The 12,327-nt window shown below is 45.9% G+C and overlaps 1 protein-coding gene across 1 annotated transcript in view; it reads right to left on the bottom strand.

Annotated features, from left to right (window-relative positions):
• Positions 1-273: 273 nt before the first annotated feature.
• The window catches only part of CAPN14 (calpain 14), a 25,641-nt gene continuing 13,587 nt past the window's right edge, over positions 274-12,327 (bottom strand). The window contains exons 9-18 of the mRNA XM_039888127.1: positions 11,479-11,684; positions 10,473-10,509; positions 9,932-9,988; positions 8,488-8,545; positions 5,941-6,005; positions 4,523-4,591; positions 3,785-3,863; positions 3,088-3,204; positions 2,662-2,717; positions 274-357 (exon numbers count right to left, since the gene is read on the bottom strand). Coding sequence (XP_039744061.1) covers positions 331-357; positions 2,662-2,717; positions 3,088-3,204; positions 3,785-3,863; positions 4,523-4,591; positions 5,941-6,005; positions 8,488-8,545; positions 9,932-9,988; positions 10,473-10,509; positions 11,479-11,684 — 771 coding nt within the window. The 3' untranslated portion in view covers positions 274-330. The remainder of the gene's footprint in view (positions 358-2,661; positions 2,718-3,087; positions 3,205-3,784; positions 3,864-4,522; positions 4,592-5,940; positions 6,006-8,487; positions 8,546-9,931; positions 9,989-10,472; positions 10,510-11,478; positions 11,685-12,327) is intronic.

Raw genomic sequence — 12,327 nt, 5'->3', positions numbered from 1 at the left:
TTGTATAGAGGTTAAGACACCAACTCCAAAGTCATATTGCTTAGACCATGTCGACTAACATCTCTGCTTGTGACAAGGCTGTAGCCATAAGGAAGAAGAGCTGGTCTTTACAAGTCCAAGGCAATCTTTGCTACTTCCCCTCCCTTTTTGCATGCTGTCCATCCAAAGGGGAGATCTATAGGAAAGATATCTCCCCAGCTGAGGAGACGATGACTGGAGACATGGTCCCGAAGAACAGTAAGTGAGCTGAGCATCCGTCGATCTCAGCCAGTAGCTACCTTTGGGCCATATACAGAGTCCTCAGTGAGGGCAGATGGAGCTCCAGCCTTCTCAGGAGTACAGGGTCATCATCAACCACTAGACGGAAAGCAAATTACGGTCAGTTCAGCCTCACCTCTGACATTTGGTCTAGGGTGCTTCATTTCTCAGTCACCAGGTCCCAGAGTGAGACACAGGATTTGGGGCCTCCTCCCACTCACTCCTGAGAAGCCACGGAGACAGGACATTAATGGGTGGTTTAGCCAGGGGGACCACACCATCTGGTAATAAGTATAAATCAACCGGAAATATAATCTACTTTGACTTCCCATGGTGCCTGTGAATAATGATAGCCAAGGTTCAGGCTGATTCTATATTCAATTCTCAATGCCTTTTTTTCCCCATGAATTCAATGTGGCATGCTTATGACAGCTGTGCACAGGTGTGTGGACCGAGCAGGTAACAGAAATCTATTAAAGCATATTCTACATGTTTACATTTATGGGCCCATTTGTATTACAGCTTTATGTGGGAGTGATGAACTCTCTAACTCACATATGGGGGACTTCTGAGAAACCACTCCCCAGGCCAATTACATCCACACAGTAACACTGACGATGGTGACAATGAAGATGATAATGGTAAAGTAAGTTACCAATGATCTCAGAGAAAACCCTGGAGAGAAGCTCCAACAAGTTGGCTGCCACTCCCTGTAGACATCCTTTGATGACCATGAGGATCTCCTCCCCACAGAACCAGAGATAGTCAGAGCTGGAGAGGGTCTTCAGGACCACCTCGCCCAGCCCCCTCATTTCTCACACAGGGAAGCTGAGGCCCAGAGATTTAACGTGATTTGCCAGTTACAAGGAGAGCTGTAGGTTCGACCCGGATCTCAGTCCAGTGTCTTCCCATGATATCGCCTTGCATTGCTAGAGCCTGCTCAGGCTGAGGGCTGTGTCCTGCTCTCCCAGCTCTGAGCCTGCACTATGGAAGGATTGCTTGGGATCTGGAGGTGAGCTTGGGGATCTGAGACAGGGATGGGCTCAGAGGAGTCTAACCATTGCCCCTCCATCGGAATCTCACCTTCACAGTTGAATGTGGAAGTAATGAGGGGGGACATATGCTGAGGGCCCCTATATATTGGAAAAATATCTCAAAAATGGATATTCGAGTTGAGGAAGAAACCCCAGCTTTTACTGGCCCTTTCTAAGCAGCACAAACAGAGGTCATATTTTAGAAAGAAAGATGATTTAACTGCAGACTCCAATGGCTTTGCAGAAAACGCCACCTAGCGCCACGTGTGGCACATACGAGTGCTCAGTAAACCTACATAGTTTGAATGATGAGGGAAGACAATCTGGTGTCAGTCACAGATTTGTCTTCTCAGCTTATCACTTCATTCACTCGACAAACATTTGTTAAGCACCTACAATGTGCAAAGCCCTGCATAAGATTCGAGAAGAGGGCACAGAGACTAGATTAGAATCCTTTCCCATATGTGGAAGGCTAAGCCAGCTCGAAATGAGGTTTATTCCTGGCCTATACATTCTGCCTGATCTGACCCTGATCTCTTCGGATTTACCCTGAGCCAGTTTCCTCATTCTCTATACTCGAGCCAGGATTGTGCATGCCATTCCCTCTAGCCTGGGCTTTTCTTACTCTTTACTCTACCTGCCTGGCTGCTTCAATTTCAATGTCACTTCCTCCAGAAAGGCCTATGTGGAACATGCAACCTGGACCAGCTTCCCTCTGTCTGCTCGAGTTTATTGCTGGCTCAGGTCTTAACCCTTCCTGTGTCTATGCCCTCTGCAAGTAACTTCGAAGTTCCTCTCATGGCCGAGGAGGAGGCTGGTTCCCTATATATTGGAAGATTTGGCCATGTGACTTGCTTTGGACAACAGAATGAGTTGCAAGGCACATTGTCCATGAGTTCCAAGAACCTGCATGTTTAAGCTCCCTCTCCTGTGCTGCTGCCACTGTCCGGAAAAGGGCAAGCCTGGCCGAGCTTCCTCAATGAAGGTACCAGCAAAACCCCAGCTGATCCACAGATAACAAGCCAGCCAGCCGAGACCCGCTGACTCCCAATCGCGTGACTGGGGAACTAAATAAGTCATCACCACTGAAGTTATGTAGATGTGTCACGTGGCATTATCGAGGTCACAGCTATTGGGCACGCTGAGTCAGTCTCTCAGTCCTTTCGTATGTGCCTAACACAGAGTTGGTGCTCAGTAAAGCTCTAGTTGATGAATGAATGAATGAATGAATGAGTGTAATGAAGGCAGTATGACATCCCAAACTCGGTAGAATGAAGGCCCCCAAAAACCTTCTCCTTCACAAGATACTAGACCTACAGTGGCCCCCTCTACCTAAGATGATGTGTCAACCCCATGGAAAAAGTCTTACCTCTGGCTTCTGGAGGTATATTCCTTTGCCATCTTGGGTTAAGTTTTGGAAGACATCTGTGAAAATGCAGCAGAAAGGAACACAGCTAATGTCCGTGTGTATGTGTGTGTGCTAGAAACATTATAAATTAGTTCTTCACATATGTTCCCTCACCTGGGAACCCAATTTCAGCCTAATGCAACCATATGGGGCCACACTTATGATAAGCGAGCCACCTTAAACCTTTGCCTCTGGAACGGGCAGCATATAAATTAGTTTGGGCAGATGCAGCCAGATTTCACAGGCACGTAGCCAGTGTTCCCTATAGCTCCCTGGCCTGCTGTTTCTGCACTGGCTGCTGTCCCCGCCGCTCCAACCGAGGACAGGTGGGCAATCCACAGGGAGTGCAGAGGAAGCCCTGGCCCTCCCTCCTTCCCACCGGCTCACTCTCCATCTTCTCCGCACGCAGCATCAAGCGGACAAAGCTGACGAAGTCCATCTGGAGGTTGGGGCCACCGTAGCGGATAAGCATCAGCTGACAGACATCACCACTGAGCACGATTCCTGCAGTGAAGACAGGCTCCTTTGCGGGTGATGACTTTATACCCAGCTCCACTCCCCCTGAGGCCTCTTAAATTGTCCCTCCTTTCTGGGACCTAAATCCTGATAGCATGGACATCATTGTGAATTGTTTAATTATTTAGTCCATTAATTTTATTTTATCTCCACTCCCATTCCTGCCCCCTTAGGCAACAAGCATGAGGATCTTTTTCTCAAATGGGTTGCAGGCCTTCGAGGCAGGAGACAGCCTGGCAGGGGTCAAGAGCATCTGCTTTGGAGCCTGGTGGTCCTGGATTTAAAGCCTAGGCAGGTTACCTAACATCTCTGAGCTTCAATTTCTTTCTCTGTGAAGTGGGGATTATAACAGGGTAATGTTGAAGATTGAATGAGAGTGTGGATATGCCAACCCTCAATAATCGTGAGCAATGATCATAGTGATAATAATAATATACGTTTCTGTTATTTGCAGATCTATCTGTTTGGGTCTCTGAACTTGGGGTATAACAGCACAGTAGAATGTCATGCACCCTCCTCCCCTCCCTGTCTTTTTGCCTCATGCCACACCAGCTTCCCTCATGCCTACCTGCATCCCTCATGGCAGCCTGCAGCTGGGCCCAGTTCAGGCATCCTGATCCGTGACTGTCTTGCTTATGGAAAACCTCCTGTGAAGAACCCACACTGAAAGCTAAGGGAGCCAGGCATTTCCAAGCACCTCCTGAGAGCCCCTCCATGCCCCAGTGTCAATATTACAGAGGACAACTGGAGTGTAGGCCCCGCCTCCAGGGCCTGCTGCCAGGATAAGAACATGGCAGAGGGTCCATGCCAGGATCTGACCACCTCTTCCACTTCTTCTTAAGGCTTCTGAGAAAGGGAGTGTTTGGTTGCAGGGGGAAGACAGTCTGGGGAGATTTAAATGTGCTTAATCTAAGCACATCATCCAACCTTTGAAGAGCTTCCAACTTTATGACTCAGGAGACAAGGAGAAGAGTTTTGAGTAATAATTGCAAAAGTAGGAAGGAGCCAATTTATGAAGGACTTTAAATGCCATGCTAAGGAGTGTGGACTTCCACTGAAGGCCCTGGGGAGTCTCTCAAGGCTTTTAGTAAGGAAGTGACATGATGAGATGTGAGCTTCAGAGATTCAAGAGACTGTTGCAATAGGCTTTCTGGGTTTGTGAAGGAAAGAAGGAGGCCTCACTGGAGGAAGATTAGAGAAGGTTGAGTCAGTGATCGTGTATAAAGGGCCGTAAGGAAGAGAAGTAGGTTACGTACTTTGCAGAATTGCCATCCTGCAAGGAGGTGTGGTCAAGATTTGTTCTTACCTGGTAGAGCATCAGCTGTTTCCATAGGTCCCTGAATTCCTGGATGCTCACGGTACCCGACGCATTAAGCTGATAGCCTGGTTAAGGTCAAAGCTGGCCGGAGAGTTTCATCTATACCTCTGGAGGCAGCAACTGGCCCCAAACATCACTGTGCAATTTTGGAGCAGCCCTGTTTAATGCCGGATGTCCCTAGTTAGCCCCCCTGGCTGGTCAGTCCAGCCTGGGGCTCCCTTGCCCTTGCCAGTAAAGGACAGAATGACCCAAACGCAGTAGCACAGGGAGAAGTGCTACCAGTGGTGGTGATGAGGGTGATGACAACAGCTACCATTTAAAAAAGCAAGATATTTTGACATGGCCAGTTTAATGTGATTTAAATTAAAAAACAATTTTTTTTCATTATTGTTAAAACCAGCTTATGGAAGGAATCAGGCACAGGTGGCTAAGAATGCCTCTTAAATTCATTTTTTTTTTTTTTGAAAAGTTAAAAGCTTAATAGTTGGCCTTGTAAACCATGTCCCAATACCCTTGTATCAGAGAGGTCAGAATACCACCACACGCCACTTCTGTTTGAGCTCTTACAGTGATTTATTCACTTTACCTATGTTTTCAACTAGTAGATGAGGTAGATTAACTCCTCCCTGTTATGGATGATGAAATGAGGGTATGGAGAGTACGATCTTGCCCAAGTTCATACAGGTGGTGACGAGGCTGGGACCTGCTCCAATGTCTGTATACCCAACCCCCAACCACCACTGTCCGTGCCTCTGCAAAGCTTCTACAAAGACTAGTTTTGGGGTTTTTTTTTGTATTTACAACCCCCCACACTATCCATTCTATGTGCCTATCTGTAGTATAGATAACCAAACTTTAAACTATCTACTTACTTAGAAAGGCAGAGAGTTTGCTAGGAAAATCGCAGGGCTGAGAATCAGGAAAGCTGAATTGGTGGCATGTTGCTGAACTCCCTGAGCTCCGGTTTCCTGACCTGTACGTGGGGTTAGCCACTGCCTGGTCACCACATGGAAAACTTAGGACCCTGAAACTCTTGTTAAAGCTTCTTATAAACCTGGAGAATTGTTCCTGCCTATGACCCTGCAATTGCCTCATCCTTGCTGTCAGGAAAGAAGACTGTTGCTGTTAATAGCTAATATTGACTGTTTATTCTAGGAAAGTTCTGTCCTAGGCACTTTATATGGCCTACCCCTTTTGCATTCTTACACCGATTCTATGGTATTCTAGGCTTGAATACCATCTCTGTGCTGCAGATGGCAACCTGGAGGGACTTATGAGGCTAAGCGACTTGCCCAAGATGATGCAACTAGTAAGCTCTGGGGTTGGGATTCGAACCCAGGCAGCCTGGCTTCAAGGCAAAGCACTCAACCAACAGCATGCATCCTCCCACAAACCAAAAAGGATACATCCAATTGGGCCAGGATCCCCTGGCAGGCGTCAAGGCTGAAAAGGGGCTGTGCGCGCCCCAGACCTGTAGAGGAACAGAAAGATTCTGCATGGGGGCTGGCCCAGGATGATACAGCATGGCCCTTTTCTGAACAGGACCAGACGGTGCTGTCTAGGCCAGCCGTGGGTTCCCATAACCATCATTTATGTGGAGAGGAAAGAACGAGAGCAGTGGAAAGAGAGCGAAGGCTTGTGGGTGATCTCTGCACGCAAGGAGCACAGCGAAACCCTGTGGGGAAGCCCGACTGTAGTCTGGCTTTGCTTACACAGTGGGTCGGAAAAACCGTGGCCCTTCATACCTAGCGAGGGCCAGGATCATAGAGTTACAGACCCCCAACTCTGAGAGAGATATGAGAGATTAACTTGTCCAAGCTCCCACCTAAAATAGGGGATGCTTTCCTCAGATGTCTTGATGGTTGGTCAGTCAGTTATGCGTGCTCACTTTGTCACCTGGATAGATAGCTCCATTCAGGAGAAACTTCTTATGTTAATTCCAAAGAAACCTCCTGTAAAATTTACTCACTAGTCCTACTTCTGCCTCCAGAAAAGCATAAACAGGCATATGGCCCCTCCCAACGTTTCTCTAGCTCTTCTCCAGCCGATATTGTTTCTAAATCCTCATCACCTTCTTCCAGACCCTACACTTTGCCAGTATCTCTGTGGTACTGAGCCTGGAAAACACTCCTTCAGATGCAATTTGGTCAAGAAGGGTACAGTGGGTCTATTGCTTGCAAAATTTTCAGTGTGCATTTCGAAATTATGTTCCAAGGAAGATTTTCTGCAGAGATAGGGTTTTTAAGTTTAAACAAATTTGAAAGACTCTTTTCTTCATTCATCATGCACTTTAGTATACGATAGTGAGGAGCCGATACTGAAATTTTGTTTAACGCAGAATTTCCCGAATGCAGTTGACAGAAACTAACTCTTACTATTTCATGAAACATTTACTAAAACCTCTAGGTTTCTAATGTTTCTTGGAACCCAATTTCAAAAACACAAATCCAAATGCTTGTCTTAAATACTAGCTGAATCTAGATTAGCTTATTTAGCAGCAATTTAAAACTATTAACTCACATTAAGCTCGAGGGCAACTAAATTAACCAGATAACTTTCGCATCAACTGCCACAAAAATGAGGTCTCTTCTATTAGGAAATCACGCAACCACCAATTTTTTTTTTTCAATGACAAAATGGCAGTTTTAAGTGATCATCCTGAACTCCATGGTTTGGGCAAAGCTTATAGTGAACTTTCTGAATCCCAGTTCTGCTGTCCATGATATTAATGATTCCTTCCAGCATTGTGCCTTCTGCACATCTGGTAAGCCAACCTTCCAGGCCTTTTTCTGAATGACTGATAAAAGTTCAAGAAGTGAAAGGGAACCAGGGGCAGAATCCAAAGACTTTCATCTAAACATCTAGACTCTCATCTGCAACACAGAATCACCTCTCTGGCTTTATGTTCATATAACTCTAAGGAATGGCGATAAGACTTATGAGTACATCTCACATTGCTACTTTCCAACTCACATTTCATCACTTAACCATGGGAGACTTTACCCAATATTTCACCAAAACCCACAGTAATTCCCTGGTCTAGCAACCTAGAACCTCTTTAAGGACAAAATGAAAGCAATTTGTCCATTCTTTGGAAAACCATTCTACATACTCATAATCAAGCCATTTAAAAAAATATTAAGTGTGCATAAGCCACCTCTTCTAGATAACTTCCCTAGTATTTTTTTTTTTTTCGGAGTGAGGCAGAAGGAGGATTCTTATATTCTATAATTTCTAGAGTCTCCTCTTCTGGCTCTTTTGCAATACCCAAACTTGGCTTGGAGAAACCATCTGGAAGTTATTCCAAGCCCTAAGTTATACAATAGCCTGGAATGTACCTTATTTGGGTTTGAAGTCTTGGCTTCATGCAAAGGAGAAGCAATCACATATTTTAGGTAGCAAAAACCCTTTAACTGTTCAGTTGTTTTTTTTAATTTTCTGAAATACATTTTCCTCCCTGGAGAAACTATGTTCTTCTCACTCAAGATACGCATACAAAATATTTTTATATGGACTTGAAACTTTCCTAATCATTTATCCCAGGCTTCATCCAAAGGCATCCACACCACTCATTTGCAGTCCTCCTAGGTGATATGCTTCCTCATTCCAGAGTTTCGTAGGTTGATCAATTTAAATATGCGTTCGTCAGAGAGGTCCCTAGTGGGCTAATCAACATCGTTTGCCAGGTTGAGGAAATGGGTACAGTTCTTCCACATGGAATTAATACACCAAGAAAAAAGTGCTTAGCTCTCCTTCTCAAACCAGCAAAATAGCAGAAATCTTTGCCATGTCTCTACACACTCAAACTAAGCAAAAAAAAAAAAAAAAAGACACCGCACTCAGGCGACCAGCGCACAGTAATTCACATGTCCCACCAGGGGAAAGAGAAACTGATCCAGAGTTCAGAACAGTTGTGACCCCTGAGTCCTACAGGATGACTCTGAAATACTCACTTGACCAGGTCATGTGGTTGAGGATCTTCTGCAGTTGAGCGGCATTTATTTCTGGATACTGGAGTAGAAGCAGAGTGATGGGAGAAAATCATCATTACTGGAGGCTCGTTATATGCAGAGGAGCCACAGCCAAAGGGGGCTGGAACGTCCTCTCCAACATCTGCTCAGCACAGCACATAGGCCATTTCTGGGCAGAAGAAGCGATACCATCATGTTGCACATAAGGAATGTCACTAGTCATGTAATTAAATCTGGAATTTCATAAGAACTTTTACATTACTTTTTAACTGAGTGCCCAGTCCAGACCCCTCAGCAGGGCAGAACTCTTAAGAAGTAGACTATAAGAAAGCAGTGACTCTCATATTGAGATGCTTCAGACGTCACCGAGCAAACGATGTGGTTTAAATTTTATGCTTAATAACATATTCTCAGCCAAGACTTCAGATTTCAACTTTAAATTCATGAGAAACAACCCTTTACATTACTATTTAACTTTAAAACATATCTATGACATACAAGTATCACAAATTTGAACTTATTAAATGGATACATATTTATAATATATAATTTTTATCTCTTTCGTATATATTGTGATCTTCTACCAGATTTCAATTAAACTCTGCTGGACTATAGCAGAAAATGTTTGGAAACAGCCTTGTATGTAGAAAAACTTTTATAAACAACACCTGTAAGATTCTGATATGTTGTCTCTGGCTACATTAAGTACCTGGGGTGAATACCGGAAGGCAGGCAAATTGTGAATTAAATCCAGAGTGTTACTAACACAAGGAGCTCATGCTCTTCCAGTTTTAATGACATCGCTTAGGCGTCAGACCCCAGATTTCCAGTGTATTTCTTCCCTTATTTCCAAACGCATTTAGTGTCCTGCAGGTTAGGGACAGAGTGGCCTCCGAAGCCCTTCCCTCACCCCACAGGCCTCCTGATCTGGCTCAGCCCAAGGAAAGAACTCAAGGGGACAAAGTGTATAGCCTAGAGCCTTCCTCCTCTCCAAGGCCCTCTAACTAGCCCCACTCTCTCTCCAGGAGACCACCCAAGGGGTCTTTCTCCTTTAATGGCCTTCCCCAAACCCCCAGGGTTTCTGATTGCCGTGCCCCACTCCCCAACTCCCAATACTGATTCCCAGCTCTGCTATATTCCATTTTCTCAGGCAGTAAAGATTAAAATGGTTTCTCTTACGATTAATTAATGCACCTTCCAAGAACAGATATGTAATTTACAGGAGACTTCTGAAGACAATAGCTCCACTCCTTTGTCAAAAAACTTGAGGACTTGAATAGAAAGTGGGAGTTTGAGGAATAGGTAGCCTTAAATCACAGCGTACACACAGGGTCAGGTGTGTAAATTCCACACACTCCATAGAACTACATGTTCCACTTTGTCCCCTGCTCCGCCCACCTCTGGCTACCACGCCTGGTCAACTTGCCTTTTCAAAGAGTTTGGTGAAGAACTCATCCTGCCCTGCAGTTTGGTCTTCTATTTCCTATAAGGACAGACACATAGAGTGACTTAGTCATTCATCTGAATACATGGACTCTCACGCACACACTTATGTCGCATGAACCCCAGGTCCCTGAAATGTGGAAATTTGACCTTGAACACTGTCTTAAATTTTCTACCACAGCATTCACATATCCCTTGTTTCTTCAATTCTTGTTTCCGTTAAACAGGAACGGGCAAAAGAAACACCAGGGAGAGAGAGGCAGAAGAAAGTGAAGGTATAACTCACGCTTCTGGGGCTCTGAGCCCTAAATACAAGGACCCGATCAGAAGGGCAGTTGTCTTGGTGCAAAAACAAAAGAACCTGGGTTCTCTTAGGGCACAATTGATAATGTGGTATGTGTGTCCCGGAGTAGGGTCTGCGGGATCTGAGGACCTCCTCCCCCAATCCCTGAACGTGAGGGGAGAAGCCCATCATCCTGTCTTTCAACAGGCCCAGCCACATGGAATTCTACCTGACTGCTTACCTTAGAGAAGGCAACACTGGAATGGCTGCCAATTTCACTGAGGGAGAACAAAGACAGAATTCCTTCTGAGGGATCATCCTGGGAACCCTGAGTTCCCACTCTCCCTCCCCTAGGAACTCTTCCAAGTTCCTTTACCGATGCACCACGTGGGCCTGCCCAGCTCCCACGTCTCACCTCCCGCTTCCAGCCACGTGGCACAGCACACTGCTTGCAACTCCTCACACGCCCGGTGCTGTTTCCCGTCTCCATGCCTTTGCTCACGCTAAGCCCTCTGCTCGGCATGCCCTTTACTTTCCCCCGCCGTCATCTAAATATTCCTACTCATACTTTAAGACGCAGCAGTCTGACAGGGCAGTGAGGCCTGAGGTCAAGTCAATCTATCTAGGGCCAAAACGTGAAGAAAGAAAATGACAACTGGACTCCAAGCATTGAAGGGCTATCACGTCAAAACAACTGTAGGTAAAAGAATAAGTTTGGCTGAGATGTGTAGATATTGATTCACCTGCATACACTAGCAGTGCCTGATCCTGCTGGTTGATGACAGGAGCCCCCTCATCTGACCTACCCCTATGCACCCTTTGGAATCACCACCTCCCAGAAGCCACCCCTGCGTCCCCCAGGACTGTGGAAGGTTGGTTTAGATGCTCCTCCTCGATGCTCTTCTAACACCCTGTGCAGATAAATTCTTCCACTGGACAGAGTATTACATAAATAATTGCTCATGTTTCCATTTCCTTTCCGGACCTTGAGCTTCTGGAGGACAAGGGCCATACCTGTTCTATCTTTTTCTCTGGAATGTCCAGCAGAGTGTTCATTCGCTAGTAGAAAGAGAGTCAGAAGGAGGAAGGGAAAGATGTTCTCCACGCAGAGAGCTGCCCTGCTCTCCTGCTCCCGCTATTTCTCTTCGCTATTGGCCACAGAGACCCTGTCCTCTGCCATTCCCACCGCACCCTCCTCACCCTGGCCCCAGTGGGCCCCAACTTCTGCTAGAAGCCTGTGCCCTTACTAAAAGATGTGCTTCCTGGAGAAGACTCTGAGGACAAACTCTGACGCCTGGCGGGCCTCCGACGTGCAGGGCACGATGAGATACGTCCCCGGCTCCAGCCACAGCTCCTGACTCACTTCCTTCTCTGTGAGGAAGGCCTTGGGTAAACTCAGGGGATCATTTTTTAAGAAGAACTCACGGGGCAGTCTCCTCTGGTCATCATAGAACTGTGGGTGGAAGACAGAGGGGCACCAGTTAAGGTGATTACCCAGGGCTTGCGGCCTGGCCTGAGGACTAAGGTGGCCTCTTATTTGCCAAATCCAACCTGACCAGTGGAGGATGGAATAAAGGGGTGGGGAATGGAGACGGAAAAATAGAACATGCCAGGATTGGGCACCTTTGCTGGAACCCTGTGTGGGCTGAATAAACACATGTCAACTGACGAGCCATTACATTGAAAACATCACGTACAAAATGATGTGAGGGATGTCATTGTGCCTGCCCTTTCTAAGTTAGGTCATCTGCCCAAAGTCACCCAATTGGTAAGAGTTCCATTCAGGATTGGAATTCAGGGCAACCGAGCTCCAATACCCATGTTCTTTACACTTCCCGAGGCTGCCTTCATGTATGTGATACACTTTCAAGATTGATTATGACATAGTTATGGTCACAAATACAGATGGGCCACCAACCATCTCCTCACTTACATCATAACAGCTACGTACAGATAAACTGAACATTCCACGTCATCTCAGTAAGCACAGCTTCATAAAAGGGAAAGAGAACTGGACAAGAGCTCAGAAGACCTGAATCGGGACTCTGGTTTTGACATTGCCTGGATGTGTATTTTGTTTCTGTTTTATCTCATAT

This window comes from Pteropus medius, unplaced genomic scaffold, assembly GCF_902729225.1.
Source record: "Pteropus medius unplaced genomic scaffold, Ma_sr-lr_union100, whole genome shotgun sequence".
In the NCBI taxonomy this organism is placed as follows: Eukaryota; Metazoa; Chordata; class Mammalia; order Chiroptera; family Pteropodidae; genus Pteropus; species Pteropus medius.
This window is presented reverse-complemented; position numbering and strand designations above follow the sequence as displayed.